The 22,351-nt window shown below is 37.5% G+C and overlaps 2 protein-coding genes across 2 annotated transcripts; one reads left to right on the top strand and one right to left on the bottom strand.

Annotated features, from left to right (window-relative positions):
• Positions 1-6,386: 6,386 nt before the first annotated feature.
• Positions 6,387-21,330, bottom strand: LOC119553814. The gene is made up of 3 exons (XM_037864434.1): positions 21,078-21,330; positions 13,731-14,049; positions 6,387-8,313 (listed from the first exon to the last, which is right to left on the bottom strand). Exons 2-3 carry the CDS (start codon positions 13,813-13,815, stop codon positions 7,250-7,252), a joined length of 1,149 nt encoding a protein of 382 aa, XP_037720362.1. The 5' UTR covers positions 13,816-14,049; positions 21,078-21,330; the 3' UTR covers positions 6,387-7,249.
• Positions 11,705-13,693, top strand: LOC119553812 (putative gustatory receptor 77a). The gene is given in 3 exon segments (XM_037864433.1): positions 11,705-11,744; positions 11,747-12,882; positions 13,459-13,693. Coding segments are annotated over 3 exon segments (1,338 nt in total). The 3' UTR covers positions 13,621-13,693.
• Positions 21,331-22,351: the final 1,021 nt, after the last annotated feature.

The following is a 22,351-nucleotide window of genomic DNA, read 5'->3' as shown; positions in this document are numbered from 1 at the left end:
ATGGCAGCGACTTCATAAAGTACTAATTGAGCTGGCAAAGTTTTGAAAGTTATGTCTTTATTAAGACTAAGCAGGTAGCTTAATTATTTTCTCATAAAGGAATAAATAAGCATGTTTAACTTAATGGGCATTAACATAGTTTTTGCATGTTTGTAAAGGGCTCAACATTTTAAAAAATCTTTAACTTGACTAACAAATTTATTTTAATGTGAAATCTAGACTTCAAATACCTCCATTACTTAAATAAATATAATTTATGTTTCGTTAAAATTACAATTTAATTTCAATTATAAGATCCATGACACGTTCTCAATTTAAACGGAATTTCTTATTGCCTTAGGCTCATTGGTATGAAATTATATTTGCGAGTGTCAATCAATATGTCTGAAAGAAACTTTTAATTAAATGCAAGTGTCATGCCAATAATGAAACCATGTTTGTGAAGATGAATTCTGGGAAAAACATTGCGTTTTAAAAACATACACAAATTGAGTTAAAGCCTGAATTATTTACTCAAAGCAAAGGAGCTTTTCATTCAGCTGACAGCCCATTTAAAATCGATTTTAATCTGATTTAGAATAGCTCCAAAAACAGAAATACTATTAAAAGAGCTTTGAAATAAAATTCACACTATACTGACGAAAAATTTGCAATAAAATGCGATTGATTCAAACTAATCAAAGTGTCGTTAAAAATATTTGCATAGCCAAGAGAAAAAGAAACTTGATTTTAGTAAATAAACAATTCATTGCGGCATGACGTGATTTATTTGCTTTAATTTTGGCACGGCAAAAATGTATCTTTTTGGAAATAGAAATAGAAATATAAATAGAAATAGAAATAGAGTGAAGGAATGTTAAATGACAATAAAATGTCTAACAAATTGGAGTGTAAAATATTGATTTATGTAAGTGCTTAAATGCAATACCTCATTAAAAACAGGGGTAAGGAAGGTTTAATATTTTTTGGTTTAATTAAAATGACAGGTCTTCAAAACATTTCGAGTGAATTATTATACAGCCACTCAGAAACGTTTCCTGCTAGGTAATAAATAACCAAACGAAATATATACATAATTACACGATCTTATAAAGTGCATGAATAAATTATGAAAATTCCCAATGCCCATCCTTCAGATGCGATCATCACGCTACCATCTCTGGGCTTGAAAGGGGCCATCAGCGGGAAACCAGCGGCGGGCAACTGAGCACCAGAGCACATTTATCCGGGAACGACTTCAGTGTTGTATCACGTAGTAAATAATTCCTTTGTGGCATTGTCTTGGTTGGCTTTGCAGCTTTCGGCCCTCGTCCTTTTGTTCCCCAATCTCTCCCTAAAATCCCCGAAATCCCAGAACTCCCCGAACTGCCACGGTCTAGTGGGTGTTAACGTGCTTTGGCATGGTAGGTGGTTGGGGTGAAAATTGGTCTAGGGTTTGAGTCCTTTATTGTTACGTGGCAAATACAACATAAAACGAACGTGTAAATGTTATTTCTTGATTTATTTCCGCGGTGCATGCAGATGCTTACGCCAACCGATTTTAAGGTTTCTACCCATGCCACCATTTTGAATAGGAATCCGTATCCCCATTCAGACAAGCATCCTCGATGGGTTACGTATACGTACGTATACGTAATGTGGCGGATTTTCGTTTCGTTTTCGCTTTGCTACATCGCGAAGCTTCGGCAAATATAAAATATTCCGCTTACCTTGCACAAATATTTATATATGGTTGGTACATAATATAAAATTACTGCATGTCTCTATATATTTGTATGTATGTGTGCCCTACGTGACACTGTGTGCGAGCGTGTGTGAGTGTTTATGTTTGAGATGGCAAATTTTTTGTATCTGTGCCATTTATTGTGCTTTTTGCCTTTGCACCCTGTAGTGCAGGACGTGGGCACTATGTTATAGGATATGCAATATTTTAATAAGTATTTTATAACTCCAATTTTTATAATAAACTTATGTCTAGGACTAGGTTATATCAAATATTTACAATGCTAGACTTAGATTGCTACATTTCTTTAAAATTACAATAGAGGCATAATCTTGTATTAGATTGAAGATATTACAAGAGGTTACTTCAGTTGTAAAAATCAAATCTTATTCGACAGTTCATTAAAATATAATTCTTTACTTGACAGTGGACAGTGGAACTGTTTTAGGGGTTTTAAAAAAAATCTAAATAGGTTTTATAATATTTATATAATTTAATAAATATTATAAACCTGTTTAGATTTTTTTAAAACCCCTAAAACAGTTCCACTGTTTTATAATTTTATATAATTTAATATATATTATTATATTATAAAACCTATTTAGATTTTTTTTAAAACCCCTAAAACAGTTCCACTGTTTTTAAATTAAATACCTTCTTGATTTCTCTTACTCAAGATGTTTTATTAAAATATCTATAGGGTATTTTATCCACTCACCTGTTATTGCGCCAGCCTCTCGGTCCTGTGTTTGTTTCCGTATTTTGTAATTTTTGTCTCGCTTTTGTTCATCTCTGGTTTTTACTTTTTTTTTTTTTGCCTGTTGTGTACTGGCTGTTCGGCACAAAAGCAAACAGTTTTCTTGGGTGCAGGCGACTTTACATAGCCCGCTTTTTGCCCTTCCCCACACCCCGATCCCCATTATATTCCCCTTTATCTGGCCCGTCTAGGCAAATGCCCCCATGGCTTATATTTACCTCTCGGCTTAAGCCAAGGCGAGACGTTTGTCTCTTGGCCGCCAGTTCTGTTTTCGGGTTTTGGGGTTCGCTGATGCACGGAACAAAAATATGCATGAAAAACAAAAATTTCCAATAAATGTAAATAAATTTAAAGATATTTTTCCATATTTGATAATACAAAATACAAATTTGTAATAATATCTTTCCACACTCTTAATTAATAGAGATGAGCTTTTCAAATATAGCCTATCATATACCTACAATCAATTATTGTTTAGCTACAATTTTTAGGGTTTCAAATGTATTAGTATTCTTGCCCGAATATATTTTTATTTTATATATTATTATTTTATTTATTATTATAATGTATGTTATTATATTACATATATAATACTATATTATTGTCATATTATTATCTTTAATATTTAGTTGTAACTATCTATCAATATTATTTTTCCTCTAGATTAAAAACGAGGGATAGGTAGAGGTAATACAACAGATTGTGTTTACCTAATAAAGTAAGAAATATGTGTTGTTTTTTTTCCACTGCATAGGTTGAGCTCTTTTTATTGTTGTTGGGTGAGGTTTTGGTTCCGTGCTTCGCCTGTTGACGCAAATTGCCAAAATTGCCTGCGGTTGTGTTTACATGGCGAATGTAACAGACAACAGACAAGTGACAGTCGCACGCACCGAATTCAAATAAAAGCCAATGCCAATGCCGTGTCTACAAGTGGGGGGTGGTGGGCGGTGGGTGGAGAAAAGTGGGTGGAAAACCGGGCGGAAGGCCATGGAAAATGCAGGACGAGTCAGCAATCGTGCGGTACATTATTTAATTTTGACATGTGCTTGGGGTTTTGTCATCTGTATGTACAGCTCGCCATGTAAATACCAATTGGCAATTCAAATTCGGGCTAATGTGCTTTTGATATATGGATTGAGGTTTCCGAATATGCGTCAGTAAGTTAGTATAAATACACAAAACTATATGCATCGAAATAGATTCCTGCCCAGACTCATTTGCGGCCATCAATGCTAAGGCGCCTTTGATGATTTTATTGGCTTTCGGTTGCCATTTTCGATAAATCATTTGCATTTATGGCATGTGACAAGTCCTGCTGTTCTCTACCCGTCTCTATCGCCATTTCTGTGTGTGTCTCTTTCTAATGACGGCCATTTTTGATCCGTATTGATGGCACTTCCATTAAACATGGGTTCAAATCGAGTGCTTTCCGTTTCCTGTTCGGAATGCAGAACGGTTTGCTTTAATGTGGAATTGATATTGGGTCATATTTTCAAATGGTGGGTATTTTCGCCTTTATTCTGAAATGATGCCTGATGCCCAAATGGGGCTGGAGACTTAAACGGCGAGGGATGTCTTTAAAACATGAAATCACAAAAAATGTTTCTTTTAACATTTAAATATTTAAATATATTATTATTAGTTACGTTAAATTAATAAAGCTACTTGTTATTGGGTATTTTTTACAACATTTTATTCAATAAGTTCTTATCTCCCTTGAAGGTTTCAATACAAGTTTACCTTTATTATTTTCAGCAAGTTAAGGATCAATTAAAACGTTCGAGAAAACAATAGCACTTTATTGTTTATTCGATATCACTTGCTTCTGTTGATAGTTTTTCCATTGCCCTTTGACTGTTGAAACTATTTTTCCCATTTCCCTTCAACTTTTTCTCCTGTTGCCTGGCTTTGTTGTCTGCACTTTCCAATCTCCTTTCGGTTTTCCTCTCTATTCTGCTTCGGTCTTGTGTATTTTTTGTGCAATGTTTGCCAATGGCCATTCACTTCTCGAGACATGGATTTGATTGCTCCGATGCTTTTCAGTGTCTATCCTCCCCATCTTAACCGATTGATTGCTGGTGGTCGAGAAAGCGACCAGTCATTGTAAAACTTAATGGATGCCAGGTGAAAATGATTAAAGTTTTGTATTAAACGAACAATTTTTTAGTTGTAGCTTGTATACCTAAAATTAAAAACTATTGGTTTGGAAGTTTTGCATTTTTAAAATACGAAAATGAATTTTTCAATGATAAACCAAACTAAAATAGTATTTTGTTTATAATAAAATTTAGTTTATGTTTTTTTTTAGTTAGTATGTTCTCTTTAAAACCTTTTTATTTTAAGGTAATTGAAAAACAAGACGGTTGAATTTTTAGAACGAAAAATTGGTTTATTTTGTGCAGATCCTATTAAATTGTGTACATATATTTTCTTTTCTCAGCTATCGGTGGGTTAACACTGGCCCTCTCTGCTCCTCGATTATTGCTCTGTTGAATGGTGGTGCCGAGATATATATTTCAACAGTATTCTTTTTTCACCCACTTTATACTTTCTATATTTCCTCGTTTTTTTGTGTGTGGCTCAAAAGCAAATCTGTGTAGTGGGCGCTTGTCCTTCCGCTTATCGGTGGCTCCTCAGATCCCAGATGCTTTTTCCTGCCGAGCCTCAATAAATCTACCATCCCATATCTTTGGGTCTGGCTTTCGAGTTTTTACAGCATCAACAACAAAATAACTCAAAGTGTCATCCAAACTCTTGAAGTCTATTGTGTTGGGCCTTTGTTATATATTTCTCCCCGATTCTTCCCCCGGTTCATGTTGTCCTTTGCCCCGCTTGGTATCCTTACAAATCGTTTGACGGTTGCAGTTGCTGTTGGGGGCTACACGTGTTTCCAGGGGAGTCATTATTTTGTCGTGCTTTCAGATGAATCGAAGCAATATGCAATAACCCCACTATCCCTCTTCGAGTGGCATTTTTATTAGGTGTATGGCTCTGTAAATCACTACGCCACCCACTCAACTACGTACTCATATAGAATGCCCAAACAAATACACTCGTACACTGAGAAAATTCTTACCGAAGAAATTAATTGCTTATAAAATTAGTTACCTTTGGTTTCCCAAAAGTATTCTTTTTATTTAAATATATTAGTTATACATAACGAAATAAAAGCTGCATTTATTTTTCTAAAATTAAAAAATATAAAATGTATGGCCCATATTGCATCCTTTTAGTTATAAGTTTGATTTGTTATAATAATTTATTATTGAACTTCAAGATCCTTTTTCCTCCGAGTGCATACTTACGTGTATACCTTATTCACGGTATTTTAGCATTTGATAGCAATCTAAACAAAATGTATGACATTGTGGGGCTCCCATTTGTGCGAAGTGGCTCGCCCACATAACAAAGGCGAACGGGAAAGCTCAACAAGGCGCCGCCAAAGACCCAATTCCCATGCATATTCGTATTTTTTCCAGGGTCTCCCCAGACTTACCCACCCATCCATTCCCCCATCGACCCTACCTTTATGTATTTTATGTTACCCACTTCAAGTTGCGCTGGAACTTATTACGTATTATAAATCATATCATGGCCTGACATTATGCTTAGCATACAATTTGCCAAGGAGCGACCTTTTCCCACTCTGTCTTCGTTGGGCTCTGAAGGTCACATTTAAAATGTGTACAAAACTTTTAGGGCATGTTTTTGAATGCCATTTACAAACAAAGTTGATAAGTTGACAGCTAAACCCATTTGGGGATTTTTGACCCATTTTATTTCCAGATTTTTCAAATATTTAATCATTATTAAGACAGTCAGTCAGAAAAATGTATTACTCTGAAAGATTGGCTAACAATTGTATTGCTCCCACAAACTGTGATCCCATTTATAATGAACAATCAATTTAATTGGTTTCATCGCTTTGCATACCAATTTTGGTTTATTATTAAACATAATTTTAAATAAAGATTTTATAGTATACATTTATGTGGCAACGTTATGACATTAGCTAAAGTTGAACCTCATTTTGCGGTTGCGATGCGTTGCGGTTCCATTTCGTTCCGGGGCTTTCGGGTCTTGTGTTGCAAATACTGTTTTCCATATTTTTAAACAGCAGCGTGCCTTGGTTGACAAATTACATAGGCTAATTAGCATATATATCACATACTTCCTAAACTAGAAGCTAAAACTAAAAACTAAGACGTGTCTCGAGTGGTTTCGATACATTTTCTTACTCGCTCCTAAACATGTTTTGGTATTATATTTCTCTTAAATCAAATTTTGAGTTTAAAAAAGTAGACTTCCCGAGGAAGGGGAAAGCTTTAAGTATGTACATACATCATTTGCGTTTGTTTAGTAATAGTAACTCTTGTTTCGTTTGTAATTAAATATTTTTGCGTAATTTCATAAGAATACTTTTATTTTGTTGCTGCGGAAGTTCGTTGCTTATATTTTCGTGTGATTTTCATTCGTTTCATGTTTTTTTGTGTGTGTTGCAAGTGAAAAGTGAAAAGTTAAAATGAGATCAATACCAAACAAACAAAAGGCAAAGGCATTAGAAAGGCTAAGGTATTTGGTATTCCTATCTAAACGATTAAACTGATTAATTTAGAGTGACCAGGCTTGCCTTCCACGCATTAGTAACACATAGCATGGGCACACTCAAAAAGCAAGCAACATAAAGTTGAAAAATACGGAATACTTAGGTCTAAATTACATTTCTTTTTTTAGTAGTATTGTTAGTAGTATTTCGAAAGATCTCTTGCTTAGATGCTGTGGTCCAGGATGGAGACCGGATCGTAGGAACGTTTCTTGGCACGCTGCACGTAAATATAGAAGCCCATGGCCACTGCGACAATGGAGACTACAACCGAATAGGCCAAAATAAAATAGTTATAGTTGATTTGGCTAGACACCTCCACAACTTTCGGTTGGTCAAAGGCATTGGCGGCCAATGGGGCAGCAGGGGTTTCGGTCGAGGTGGTGCTAGATTCTATTAGCTCTGCACTCTCCTGAGTGGTCAGTGGATCAGGCAGCAGTGCCGGCAATGGCTCTTCCTCCGGTGCCTCCGATGCATCTGTCTCAGGTGTCTCCGACTCTTCGCCATAATCCCCGTAGGATTCATCGTCCTGCTTCTCATGCGGCATTGGGGCGCACTTTGGCCAGCAGGCCGGACAGCAGGAGTCCTTTAGCATGTACTGCCGCTCAATGGGGCAGCTGAGGACCCCGCAAAAGGCCATCGTGCACTTGGGCTCCCCCTTCACGCACTCGCACGTCTTGCAGTTCTCGCTCCAGGTCTCTCCGTCCTTGTAGAACCTTTCCGGATTCTTCGACTGGCACACACCCTCGGACCTCTCCTCACAGTCCTTGTGGCAAATCTTCAGACCCGATACGCACTTGCATCGCTGGCATTGCTTCCGCCAAAGGTAGTCCGTGTCCCGCACCACCGTGCAATTGGGCTCCGTCCGGCACTCATGGGTGCCGCAACATTCCCCGGGCTGCTTACTGTTCTCCGGCTTCAGATCCACCACCACTAGCTCATTATCCGAATCCGCATCGCAATCCGGAATGTAACAGGTTTTGCACACGCACTTTCGGTTCACACAGCACTGGACATAATCCTCATCGGAGATCAGACTTCTATTGTAGGATATCGATAGGGAATCCCCCGATGATATGTCATCCGTAGGGGGCAACTCCACCGCATTCGATTTAATCAGGTCCACCGCATGAAGGTTCTGGCGTATGGAACTGTCCGCCGGGCATTCCATTTCGCCATCCGGCGGGCATTTAACCGACTCACACAAATCCGGCAAAGGCTCCTGGTCAACTGTAACGAAATTATGGCGGGGAAATTTCAACCGTTAGTGGTGGTCAATAAAACATGAGGGTCTCAGTTGGGCAGCTTAGGTGTACTTAAGTGGGAGCGGGCGGAAGGTGGGGGGCTAATGGAGGTCACCTCAAAGGTAGTGCTGCCCTATTTATGGCAAAGTGCGGGATTTAAGTTCAACGACTATAAAATAACAATGATGTAGGGGGTGGTGGTGAGTTGCTTTTTAAGGTACAAATAAAATATAAGCCCCCTAACAAGGGCGAATCTGCTGCTGGTAAAAACACCTTTAAATTCTAAAATATCATCTTACGTATTAAATCGTATGTTCTAGAATCGGACTTACATTAAAAAGTTCAGGCAACATTTATAATAAAGGGTCTACAGCTCAACAACATTCGATGAATTTTAATTAATAACTTAAAAGCGTTAGAAAGGGAAAATGGAAATACATGAAAAGCAAATAATAAATCAAGTTTCACCCCCAATTTAATGCCCCTCTACTTTTATTTTGTGTGAACTTTTTCTTAAATGGAACTTTTATCTTAAAAAATAAAATCTCCATTGAATTTATTATCCTCTCACTTCGCATTATGTTTTTCCCAAGTTCGCCCTATATATTTGCTATAATTAAACCGCCTTTATTTCACAGGGTCAATAAAGTACCACTGAATGCATTAAGGTCAACTTATCGGATCGAATGTCCTTGGCTTATCTAGGTAAGTGATTCATTAGCCTAGAACTCTGGGACCCTGCCGAGTGGTGGAGTAATGGAATAAAATTAAACCAATTAAAGTTTTTCCCACTGACTATGGCTATTGATTGTTGACTGTATGTTTGCCTTTCATTAATTTAATATTCTATACCTTCAACTAAATTCACTTCAGCAAAATTCTCCTTTATTCCATTTTTACTCTTACGGAGTTTTCTCCATTCTTCGAATCGTAAACGACCCTCATTGTTCAAGTTAATTTGTCATTTTCACTCGTCCATATAATGGGAATTTTCCTCTCTTTCTGTGTTCCATGCCCTTTGACTTTTTGGCCATCGGTTTTTCCTTTTTCCGGGTAAACAATCAAGTTCTGGCCGGGGACAAAAGTAAATATCTGGGTGGGAAAATCTACTTGATTTAAGCATAAGAACCTCGGCAGCCTGTCGAATATTAAAAACTAAACTTTTTCGGTTTTTCTTTGGGCCTGCACTTTGATGTCGGGGGAGCAGAATGTTTGGTGGGTGGGTGGATTTTTCGGTGGTTCGGCGGCTGCTTTGAAGGAGCTCAACAAACTTCTTACACTTTATTTAATTAAAGTTTTACTTGTTCGTTGTTTTTCGCATTTGTTCGCTGACGCTGTCGTGTTATCAGTGGGACAGCTGGGACAGTTGTCAGCCGCCCTCGAATCCGCAGTTCGACTTTGAAGTTTGGCGGCGGGAGGTTAGGTTTAAACGAGGCATGTCCAAAAAATATAAACAATTTAAATGTTGCCTAACTTGATTTCGGTACAGAAATGTTTACATAATCGTGACTAGGCGCAGGTTTTATGCTCTTTATTGGCTTAACTTATAATTATTTTCGTTTTCACTATAGTCAAAACAAAGATATCAGGTATATTTTTAAGAAATAGAAAACAAGTTATTTTTTAATACTTTGAATTATGATTTTTAAGGAACAAAATTTCCTTTGAATACTCTTACTTGTTGGCAAACCAAAAAATGATTATACAAATAATGTATAACATTCATCGTCCAAGTTTTTCTTATGTGAAAAAATATTTATTCGATTTTGTGATTATTGGTATGATTAAAATTGTTGCTTTTTAATTTATAAATAATATATTTAGAAATATTAAAGAAAGGTCAGAAATCTAAGAGTGAACCCAATATGATTATTTGTTTTGATAAGTGTAGGTACTAAAAAATATATATGCTTGAATAACAACTTGATATTTCGATGAAAAGATATTCCCCTACTGCTGTTGTAGAGTACTCAAAAAAATGCGAATGAATTAGCCGTCAGACGAGGATGTTTCATTGCAATTTGCGGCGAGCTACGGAGCAACTGTCTGACTAGCCGGCCACCTAACCTAGATAAAAACCAAACCGCACACTTGGCTGCCTATTCAGATAAAGTCGGCTCGGAGTCGGGCGACAGAACCAGAAGCTATAGAATATCTGGAGCCCCCTGGTTTCGGCTAGAACCAGATACAAGATCCGAGGAAGAGGACAAAAGCGCATACACAGACTGGTAGATACATGGTTGGCTATTTTTTTAGTTTTCCCCCACTTTTTCTGCCACTTTGGCTCTTCGGTGAGAAACTTATAAACAGCCGTGGAAAGTTTTCATAAAGGATGAAAGTACGAACTCGCACTCACACATATAGACACTCGAGTGTTTTGCATTTTATGTAGCATGAATGAAAAAAAAACGGCGAGAGGGGGAAAAAACAAAAAAGGCTCTTTAAAAGCGAAAAACTTTTTTAATAATCCAGCGACAACGTCCTGACTTTTGTGGCCTCCAGATACAGATACAAAAACGAAGATACGAAGAACACGGAATCTCTTCAGTCGAGTGGGCCAAACTGTTTCAGGAATTTAAATTGTTAGTTTTATCTGCGTTCGGCACTGATTGGAAATCCAGTTTAACCCCAACGCAATCGGATTTACGGGTGATGCAAACACCTGAAGCCACTTGCAAATTGAGTGATTTTGGGGGCAGGCATCTGTGAGATACATTTGGAATCCGATGGAAAGTAAGCCACAGACCATAAGCTGTCGCAAGTTACCTAATTTCCATCTGAGTATCTCGGCCAATGTGATTTTCCCCTGTCTTGTTGGCCAATCAGCCTTCCATCCATCCATCCATCCATACATTCATCCATCTATCCATCGGCGAAACCCTTTTGTTGTGGCACTTTTGGGCTGCTCACTGAGTGTGTTATCTGGCCAGATTATCTGGCTGAGTGAACGCCTTGGCTAAACGAAATTCAATCAGTCTAATAGCTGGCGTAACCACACTGGAAAAATATTTTTCATAAATGGAAATCCTTTCTGAATGGCAGTTCACTCGGTCAGGATGAAAGAAAATTCACTTGTTGGGAATGTTATGAATTTTCATGGACTTTAAATTGATGTGTTATTTGTTTTGATTCGTAAGGCCTTTTGTTTTACCACCAATTTTTAGTTTGTTATGATGTTATGGCATATTCTTAGAACAATAAAACCTCTTTTTGTTAAAGAAAAATATTTAGTATTTAATATTTCATAAGACTGGGCTGCCATTTTACAAAAGGTATTTTAAAATGATATTTGAATTCCCTAAAGTCACCTGGCAAGTTTCACCCATTTTTTTTTCAGTGCTTTGCCTTCAGTGCGGCCTGTGGGTTGTGATTCGATTATGCCACTGCCTCTGGGAGACCCACTAGCAGTTTCGTTCACTAGCAGTTGCAAATCACATCGATGGCTCGCTGGCTCCATCTCCTGGGCATGTCGGCCCTGTCTCTACTGTACAGGCTGACCAGGGTGTTTGGCCTAATAGCCACTGCCAACTCGAGTCCCCGGGGCATCGAGAGGGTCAGCCGCAGCCTCTACTTTCGCATCCACGGCTGGATGGTGCTGATCTTTGTGGGCTGTTTCTCACCCTACGCCTTCTGGAGCATTTACCAGAGGATGGCCTTTCTGCGCCAAAATCAAATTCTGCTACTGATTGGCTTCAATCGATATGTTCTGCTGCTGGCCTGTGCCTTTGCCACCCTGTGGATACACTGCTCGAAGCAGGCGGAGATCATTGGGTGTGCGAATCGATTGCTCAAATGCCGCCGGCAACTAAGAAAACTTATGCACACGCGGGAAATCAGGGATTCGATGGATTGTCTGGCCACCAGGGGTCACCTGATAAAGGTGGTAGTGCTGCTCACTTCCTTTTTCCTCTCGTCAGCCCAGCCCATCCAGATCCTGATGGACGATCCCGTGGTGCCAAGTGACTTTATGTATGCCTGCTGTTTGGCTTACGTTTACATCTGCCAACTCATTCTGCAGCTTTCCCTGGGGATATACACCCTGGCGCTACTTTTTGTGGGTCACCTCGTTCGACACTCGAATCTGCTGCTGGCCCGGATTCTCGCGGATGTTGGGAAAATTCTGGAAAATTCCCTGAATGGCGGATTCGGACCGAATCGCCAGCAACTATACAGAACGCAACAAAAGTGGTTGGCCCTCGAATTATGGAGATTACTGCGTGTTCATCAGCAATTGCTGAAACTGCATCGATCCATTTGCTCACTGCATGGCGTTCAGGCAGTCTGCTTTCTGATATATGTGCCCTTGGAGTGCATGATTCACCTGTTCTTCGCGTACTTTATGAAGTACAGCAAGTTCATTTTGCGAAAGTACGGCAGATCCTTGCCATTAAACTATTATGCCATTGCCTTTATACTGGGACTCTTCGCCAATCTTCTGCTGGTAATTCTACCCACTTACTACTCAGAAAGGAGGTTTAACAGTACCAGGGAAACGCTAAGATGCGGAAGCTTGCACTTTCCATCCAGAAACATTGTAAAACAACTCAATCACACAGTAAGTTGTAAAAGTTGTCAGTCCCTTAAAAATCTATAGATACGTTTTAATTCAGAAAATAAAAACGTCCGCTTTATTAAAGTCATTTTTAATTGCTATAATAGTTTTAAATGCATATAAAAAGACTTTTTATTTTTTTTATGGCGAATAAATGTTAAACGTAATACTTTCAATTTGTATTCAGTAGGCGCGGACTGTAATTCGCACCTCATAAAATATTTATCGACTGTGATTGGAATTATAATATCTCACAAGACTTTAATTGGAATAAACATAATTCTAAAATATGTGCATCAAAGAGAACCGCCAACATCGTTTAATTATTTATTCAAGACGTACTATATCAATTAAAAAATGGTACTGCCGAGTACCTTTGAGTAATCTTAATAAACAAATTATTATACCACTAAAGTTTGCAGCATTTAAAAGCAATTTTGCTGTTTTTATTAATGACACTATCCTTATAAATATATCACCCAAATGCACCATATCAAAAATATATTGTGTAAAGTTATGTATCCATCTTTACCCATACTCAACACGAATGGGATTTTTATTAATTTATCTTTCCCTCAGATACACTACTACGGCCTGTATTTGAAGAATGTGGAGTATATATTTACCGTCAGCGCTTGTGGCCTATTTAAGCTGAACAATGTTTTTCTTTTCTGCATCGTAGTTGCGATACTGGACTACCTGATGATACTGATACAATTTGACAAAGTCCTAAACCAATAGCTGACAAAATCCCTAGACAATGGCCATAAATAAATACAAATTAAATTGTTCCCTTGTGTAAAGGTTGTGTAAATATATGTATATGTATGTATATAGATGGCTTTACTTACGTGTCGTTGCACTGGAAACAAATATTAGTACATTTAGTATTAGCATCTGGTGCAGGCACCTCCTTGGCTTGTGCAAGCTTGGCATATTCGCTCTGTTTGCTTTTCAGTTGGGCGTTGGGTGGCTGGGAGGTGGGTGGTGTTGGGTGGTGTTGGGTGGCGTTGGGCGGTGGGGTGCCGACAGCAGATGATGACAATCGATATGACCTTGCCTGGTCGCCGGGAATTGTTTGCGAATTTCTGGCCAGCTATCAAATCATATAAATGTCTCGTTATAATTTGCGAAAATCAAAATCAATTGGCATCTTCTCGGCGAAATTCACTGCAAAGAGAGCAACACGGAAACATATGAAATCAGTGTCTCTTCAACACTTATATTTTATATTATTATTATTATTATTATTATTTTATTTTATTGAAATTTCAAATAAATTTAGTTCTGGATAGCTCTTTATCATAAAAGATTAAATAAAGAAAAAACACCGAACGCCAAGTATTTTAGGTATGATTTAAAAAGTTTTCAAGTCCTAGCTTTACAATACGAGGCTTTATAATATTAATTGTTTAAAATTTAGGTTTACATAGACAAAAAATGTATAGAAACTTAGTTTATGGGTTTTAATTTTAAGAAAAATAACAAAAAAGTACATATAGTCAGGTGATAAACACTGGACTATTCCAACAAATCGCGTTCCCATTTCGCAATGTATTTCTCACTGTGATCTACAAAATTCATTTGTTATTCTTCACATCTGATGAAATGCGAATTCTAATTTGATTGCATTCGTCGAGAAGGAAAAAAGCAGAGCAAAAAGGCAGTAAACACTCGAAGCGTTAATAAGAAGGTGCCTCTACAACGAAATGCCCCTCTCATTCTGTCGGGTTCTCGGATCGGTTTGGTTTGCTTTGGTTTGCCGGTTCGTCACTGCTAAAAATAGCAACCTTTTTTTCGGCTCTGCGAGTAGTTTTAATGACCAAGTGCCAGTCTCTCACTTTTACGGACGGGTACGGGGGTATCAGCGAGGGTCGGGGTCACCATTTCCCCGGCAACTGAGAAATGTTTGTGCATGTTTTCTGGCTTTGCCGAATGGTCCCGGCACTGAAAAGGCACTGATAAAGGTACACAGACCCCACATTGTCGAAAGAGGTGGGAAATCGGGTAGGAAATGGGGGGGGTCACTGCCGACTTGTCCAGGTACCATAAAAGACCTGTCTATATCCAGGTCTGTGTCCGAATCGAACAAATTTTGCGTGTGTTCACTGGGCAAAAAGAACAACTTTAGTACAACATCTAAGTAAGTGATTTAAAAGTTAATCCTAAAAACTGTTTAACATTTTAAAACAATCAAAAAAGTGTAAATAAAGAGTTAACTGTTTTTTGTTAAACTTGTTCAATACAACCCATATGTTATTGAAGCATAAACGTTTTTTATCGACTAACGACTTCTTTTCTTTATTGAGAATTTATTTATATTTCTTTTAATGATAACCAAATTATCAAAAAATCTTTAAAAGTAAAAAATCTTAATACGGAACTACAATACTGCCCAACATGTTTCGGACTAATTTGTTACAGTGTTCTATTGGCATTGAATATCATTGCTTTTCATATGCATTCAATCAAACCCCAAACGAATCCATCCTCTCTCCTTTAAACGGAACAAAAGACTTATGAGATACGAGCTCGGTACACCATTCAGAAAATCTCCGTTTAATTTCTGTGGAGAACTGAAATTCCTTTCATCAAATTTCAGATGGGTGCAAAATACCATCTTGTCAGTGGTCTGTGCAAACGAGAGCCTAGGGGCTTTATCTTGTCTTATCTGCTGCACATTTTGCATTACTCAGACCAGGTAGACGAAATTCGGTGGAAAACGCTTTAATTGCAGAGTGTTGTTTTTCACTTAGCCGATAAACCCGAGCTGACAGATTCCTGTTGCATGTATACATATCGCTGGAGTGAGTTTGCCTACAAGTCCACTCGTGATTACACATCCAACTCCGATATACATGTGAAAACGGAGGGCTTGCGACCATAGGAATTTCTGGGAATTTGTTTGTTTTGGACCAGCCACATACTACGAACGAGAGTAGGAGTATTGCAGGTTCAGTAACCTATAGAGTATAATGACGGTTCGTAGAGAGTCCCCCCCTATTTGGCTAAATGGAGCCATAAACAATTCCAGATTAATGAACCCAAAACAAAAATGGAATATAAAAGGAAAATCGAGCGAACAAGTAGTCCGAAAATTGGATATAAATGGCAACCAAAATGAATGGGATATTCCGAGAAGTTGGCCTGACAACAATCGGCTCAGATATTGTTTGTAGCTGGAGGAATTTTAATTATCGCGTCGTTGGCTTTACCAAACAGATCTTATCTTAATTGGGTCGGATTTTGTCGGATCTTTTAATCTCAGCTTCCTGTTGTCACTTGTGTTTTTACTCTCTCACCTCCAGACTTTCATTTTTGGGTAGAACTTTCCCTTCATCAATGCACCGAAATTAAGAAAAAATGTCATCTTATCGAAGAACTTCAACCATATTTGGTAGTCTTAACAATCACATAATTAGAAATGTCTTTAAAAGGTCTTTATAAAATTGGAATTAAAGTTTTTTGATAAGTTGATTTATGTATCATTAAAAACTATAGATATGTGTTTGAGAATGATGTTTTATCAAGCGGAAAGTTTAACTTAAAAGTGTTGATAGTGTCGATAGCACCATAATGATTGATAATGAAATTATATCACACCAACAATTAATTGGTGGAAATTTCCTTGGTTTTTTAAAAATTTTGACATTTTTTAATATTTTATACGTGATTTCTGGTAATATCAATGTACTTTCGAGACAAGAACCCTAACTATCACATAGAAATTGTCTAACAATTATATCAGCTAGATTAGACTTTCAATAAACAATCTTATGCTTAAATGCATATCTATCTGTAGGCACGCGTTTGATTGTTTTGTGTTTTCCTGTTAAAGTTTCTATTTGCTTTGGAGAGTAGACTCGCTTAACTGAACGATTACCTTCGGGCATTCTTTAGAGCTTATATCTGCAGTATCTGACTCTATGTATCTGTATCTCTCGGTCAGTGTGAGGTAATCGGATATTTGTGTAGATTAAACTGTGATAGCAACTAAGTAACTTTTACCCGGACAAAGCCAAGGGGTCTGAAAAGTGGGATGGTTGAGGGGTTCGTAAGTTGATTGTGAGTTGCCAGAGGCAAATGATCTATGAAACGCTGACGAATGCCAACTTTCCAGTGTGCCTTTTCCACTCGGTTCTGCATAGTTCATCATCTTTTTACCTCGAACGCAAGTTAAGCTTTATTATTGCCATAAATTTCACTTGAATGCGAAATCTGATGCATCTATGCGATGCTTCCATTTCGGCTTTAGCTGTAGCTGTAGCTGTAGCTTTGGCTTTGGCTGTAGCTTTTTCTTTTCAGCTGTTTATCGTGGAGAGGCAACGGCAACACATGCAAAACCCGACTGGCGCTGTGTGCATAAATACTTGCGAACACACACATCTGCCTTGGTATTTGCTCGTGTTCGCGTACAATAATTTCACGTTCAACAACTTTTGGCTTTTTGATGAGCCAGCAGCAGCAGCAGCAGCAGCAGCAGCAACAACAGCAGCAGCAACATCACAGCAGCAACATCACAGCAGCAGCAGCAGCAACATCGGCAGCCCGCACTTGAAAGGTACCTTCAAACTTCGAAGAGGGAGCTCTGCAGGGCGGGGCGATTACAAAGGGTACCATGGGGCTAAGAGGGGGTTTTTCGGGGGCTTACGGGGCTAAGAGCGAACCTCATGTGCGGGCAGTTTGGCTCTTTCAGTTGCCATAGCCACCGCTACTGCCATAAAGCTCGTCATCTCTTTTCAGCGCATTGCAACTCGGAGTTGGCTCGCGAAACTTAAAGCGAAAATACACGGCTCAAAAAAGGGGTCAAAAGCTATACTCCTAAAATGTAGATACACTATTTGTACATATTTTATAACGATTTTTAATTTAAGGTTACGCAAAAATGTAATATTACATAAGCTTTTAAATATGCTCTTCTAAGATAACTAATACAAATTCCAATATTCAAAGTCTTAAAGTCTATACTTTAAACTACTCCGTCAACTTATTGTTTTAAACTATTTGAAAGTTAAGCACCCACTTAAAACTACCGACAAATAAAAGTTATGTTAGTTCAAAGATTGGTTTATGATGACAAAGATAAATTAATTTTTATTGAATTTCTTGTAGTATTGAAAAAAAGGCACTAAAGGAAATACGCTAATTTGCAATTTGAAAATCGAACTTAGTTTAATAAGTAGCTGGTTTAATAGTCCCCTATATTTTATCATAATTTTACAGAAACGCTTATCCTATTTAAACAATATGCTGGTTAGCACCCACTTATCAAGATTTAATCAATATCCAATACTACAGAGATTTATTTTCTACTAAAGCCAAATCATTGTATATGCTAGCACTTGTGAGCTTGCAAATGGTCAAGTAAAATGTTCATAGCGATGACGTCAAATCATTATGCGAAATGCTTAATAAATCTGCCTTCTGCTGTGGAATTTAGTGAGAAATTTATAGTTTTTACGTCACAGTTTCTTCTTGAGTCAAATTCGCCTTTATGGACCATATGAAAAATATTAAGTGAATTTAATTACATGCAGGAATTTCTCTAGAATCATAAAATTTTGGTTGGTTTTTTCCTCCTGGATGTCATAAAATTAAAATTGAAATGTTATGAGATTATTATTTTTATTCGCATTTAATGCTTGATTTCAGATTCGTTTTGCTTGTGTTTTAAACCATTGTTGGATTTTTAATAGGAAAAAAATACATGTATATCACATCACCTTGTTGGACGTGGTGATATATTATTATGTTAGCACACATTTTGTGTCAAATGTCGTGTAGTTTATGCAAAATAATATTTTCGCTTTGGCGTGTACAAATTATATGACTTTTGGAAGTTCAGGGATATGATTTTTTCCTACAGAATATATACAAATTGTATGCAGAGTATTATTCAAATTTTTATTCAACATTTTTAGCGGAGACAGAAGCATACAATTTTTGTTGATGTATCGAATTGGCTTCTTATTGGTGAGAGGGAAGGTATCAGATTTCATCGCAGTGTAGTCCGCCCGGTTGAAGTCGTCGTCTCGTCTCGTTTCATGACGGTTTTGTTATGCTTTTGGTCGCTTTGCCTCGCTCTGACCTCTGAATTCGCTCGATGCCACTCGCTTTTTGTCCGGAATACCCTTTCAAGGTGGAGTCTGTAAAGTTTTTTAGGGCAATTGGACGATGCGGACAGGCTGGCATGGCCAATCAATGGACGAACTTTCATTTGCATTTTGCTGAGCTGTTAATGGGAATTGCTTTGAACTCTGAAATGGCATGCCAGCGGGGTTTTTTGAGGGTTTTCAGGAGTTAGAAGCATGCAGCGTGTTGATAGGGGGATAACTTATCGGACAAAAGCGTTGCTTTTAATTGGGTTTTCAAAGCTTTAAGTACTTAAAATTTTATTGAATTATATAGGTATTCACAAAAACATTAATATTGAGTTCTAAAACAGATCTTAAAGTTTTTTTATGTTTAACTTTTTTTATAAATTGTCTTTTCAATTGCTTTTCTTGTTTTATAAAAATAAAAAAGTAACATTAGCATTGTAAAAAATTCGAAAACTGACTTTTTATCGTTAGAAAAATATGAATGTTTTGAATTAAAAGTGCCTGTTATTTTTAGGAAATAACCTAATTAAATCTATTTCCGGATTTAAGTATTTTAGCTATTTTGTCTAGAGCATTAAAAATTCGACTTCATCTCTAAGGTTTATTCCCATTTCTGGCTTTTATTTATTTGCTCTGGTTTCTTATTTTCCGGCGTTGCTTATTTGTCTTCTTAAGTTTTTTATTTCGAGGAAAAGAATGATTGTTAAAGAGTTATGTTCAACGCAAATGTATACATAAATAAGTTTACATAATCATTGTTTAAGAAGTGGATTTGGGGAACCATAAATTTGATATTAGTGTTAGGCTCACAAATTTTACTCCATCACTAAGATGTCTGTTATTTATTTGTTCTGATACTTAAATGCCATTTATATTAAATTTTAGTAAGAGATAAAGCTGCACAAAAGAGTTTGGCTAACAATGTTTTGCTTGAATAAAACCCCATTACTATGCTTGAAAAACTGAAATACTCTGTAATAACTCTGGTCGAACACATCTTAACCCATTTTCCCTAGGGCATTGAAACTTCGACTCCGTCACGTAAGCACTTCCCCCTCCGGCTTTTATTTATTTGCTCTGGTTTTTCGTATATTCGGCGTTGCTTTTTCGCTTTCGGCTCTTTAAAGCTTGCCCCGCTTCTTTATTTTTCTTGCCAGCAGTTGGGCAGCAGCGTTGTGCCGAGCTTAAATAAGTCTTTAATGGACTGTGCGTGTCGCAGGGGAGGGGGTATTAAATATTACCTTTCTATATACATGGTCTGGCTAATGAAATCAAATTGTTCGATCATTGCGATAAATTCCCAACCACCTCTGCCTAATTTCTGGCCATTTACGCACGCCACTTTGCGCTTCTAACCTTGATTTCTTAGTGTAAACAAAAATTAGAAGAAAAAAAAACAGAAAAGAGAAAAAATATCGAATAAAATCGCGACACAGGCCAGCCCGAGTGGGAGTGAGATACATGATAAACGATGCCGAGATACAAAGATACAATACCTCGAGCATTGGCATAGAGTAGTACGAAAAGCTTTCAGCATTTGACGATCTGTCAGTCGCGCCGACTATTTGTCCCTGTATATTCTCATCTGGTGTTTGCCGTTTTCATCTGTTTTCGCTATCGGGCTTTTTATTAAGTTACCTATTTATAATTTGTTTATTATTTAGCAAATGCCTGCGAATAATGTTTAAATATACCCTACGGCAGCATCTGGAAATCGCTTAGGAAGCACAAAAACCAAAAAACCTAGAAGAAACAAAAAAAAAAATCGTACGCCAAATCCATAAATATTTTATAAATGACGTTATTGTACAGTTTTCCCCTGGTTATATTATTAGCTATGCTATCTTATCTATGTACGCTCAACGTGTCCCAATGTGCGTGTCGGTGTTTGTTTGTATAGCCATATTGGGTGTTTGTATGGGCCAACAACGCTACCGTCATTACCCTTCTACCTTTATGCTGGCTTATATAATCGGCGAAATAAAAAAGAAGGTAATGCGAACGTAAAGAGGGGAGCAAAAGTGACTTAGTCGCAGAATCCCCAGTGCCGTATAGTATATAGATTATGTACAATCTGTGGAATGCGCTTCTACACACCTGCCACGTAAAAATTCGTGTTGTTTTCCTTGTCACTCGAGCATAAATTGTGGTTCTTCACATGATTTACTCTTTGCTTTTCACACTACACTTGTTTTGTATTTATATTATTTTTTCGGGGTTTAGTTAGCTTGGTTAGCTTTTGTTTTCTTCGTCGTTATAACACGGTTTCAGTTCACTTCACAAAACGAAAATTAATTGTTTGTGCATAAATCTTGTTTTATTTTTTTTTGCTGACGAAGCTTACGCGATCACTTTTGAAAATGAACTAAATTTCAAGCTCGTATGCCTCAGCTTTTTATAGCTCTCCTCTCGGCGGTCGTAAGAGTTTTGGGGCTTGGGGAAGAGAATGGAGCGAAAGCTCGCTCTCTTCTGGCCGCATTCTTCTCAGCCATGCATTAAATCTTTTTTTTGGTGTTGATCTTTTGCCGGCACCCGGCTTCTTTCCTACCAGTCTTCTCTTTTCGATTCTTCTCTCGCGCCAGAGAGCAGTCTTCCCATACCTTTATAAAGATTGTATACAATCTCCCCCGCATGCCAAGCTTCCTCTCTCTGAGCTTTTTGATTGAAAAAAAAAGCATAGATCAACGTCAAAATACAAAAGGTCGTAAATTTTCAGAGCAAGTGAGCAGTTGGAATTTCGGCGAGTGCATCACGTGCAAAAATTGCCGTATTCGAAAATTCGCCAAAAAACTGCAGCAGCGATCGATCACCCGCATATTAATTGGGGAAGGGGGTCTGGGAAACAGAAGAATCCGACGAATCCGACGAAAACAGTAAAGATCGTTGCCACCATTCCGCATTTTCAGGCCAAGGCGTGTGCGCCATGCAAATGCAAAATGCAAAATGTTAAATGTGAAGTGCTAAATGCAAAATGCGAAATGGAATATCATGATCAACACCCGCTCACGCCCATCGAATCGGCGGCGTTGCGGATTAATGTAAAATGCTAAGTATGCAAGAAATGTATTAACATACAAATGCACTCGAAACTATAATTGGGATCTTTTAAATAAAATAAAATTATTTATATTTTTTCAGAACTATAGTCCAGTAATTTGATCTTAAAGACTTAATATTATATTAAAATAGATTTTTTCTAAGTAGTTACTAAACAGATTGTGAATTTGGTATCAGAGTTTTTTTGTACAAGAAAATGACTCACGTTGTAAAATTGGCCTTAAGTGTAACAACTATTTTTTGTTAAATTTTTTAATGAAATTAATTGGTTGTATATAAAGTTGAATATTTAAAGATACTATTTTTTCAGTGCA

This window comes from Drosophila subpulchrella, chromosome 3L (genome assembly GCF_014743375.2).
Source record: "Drosophila subpulchrella strain 33 F10 #4 breed RU33 chromosome 3L, RU_Dsub_v1.1 Primary Assembly, whole genome shotgun sequence".
NCBI classification, from domain to species: domain Eukaryota; kingdom Metazoa; phylum Arthropoda; class Insecta; order Diptera; family Drosophilidae; genus Drosophila; species Drosophila subpulchrella.
Note: the sequence above shows the minus strand (reverse complement) of the source record. Positions and strands in the feature narration are given on the sequence as shown.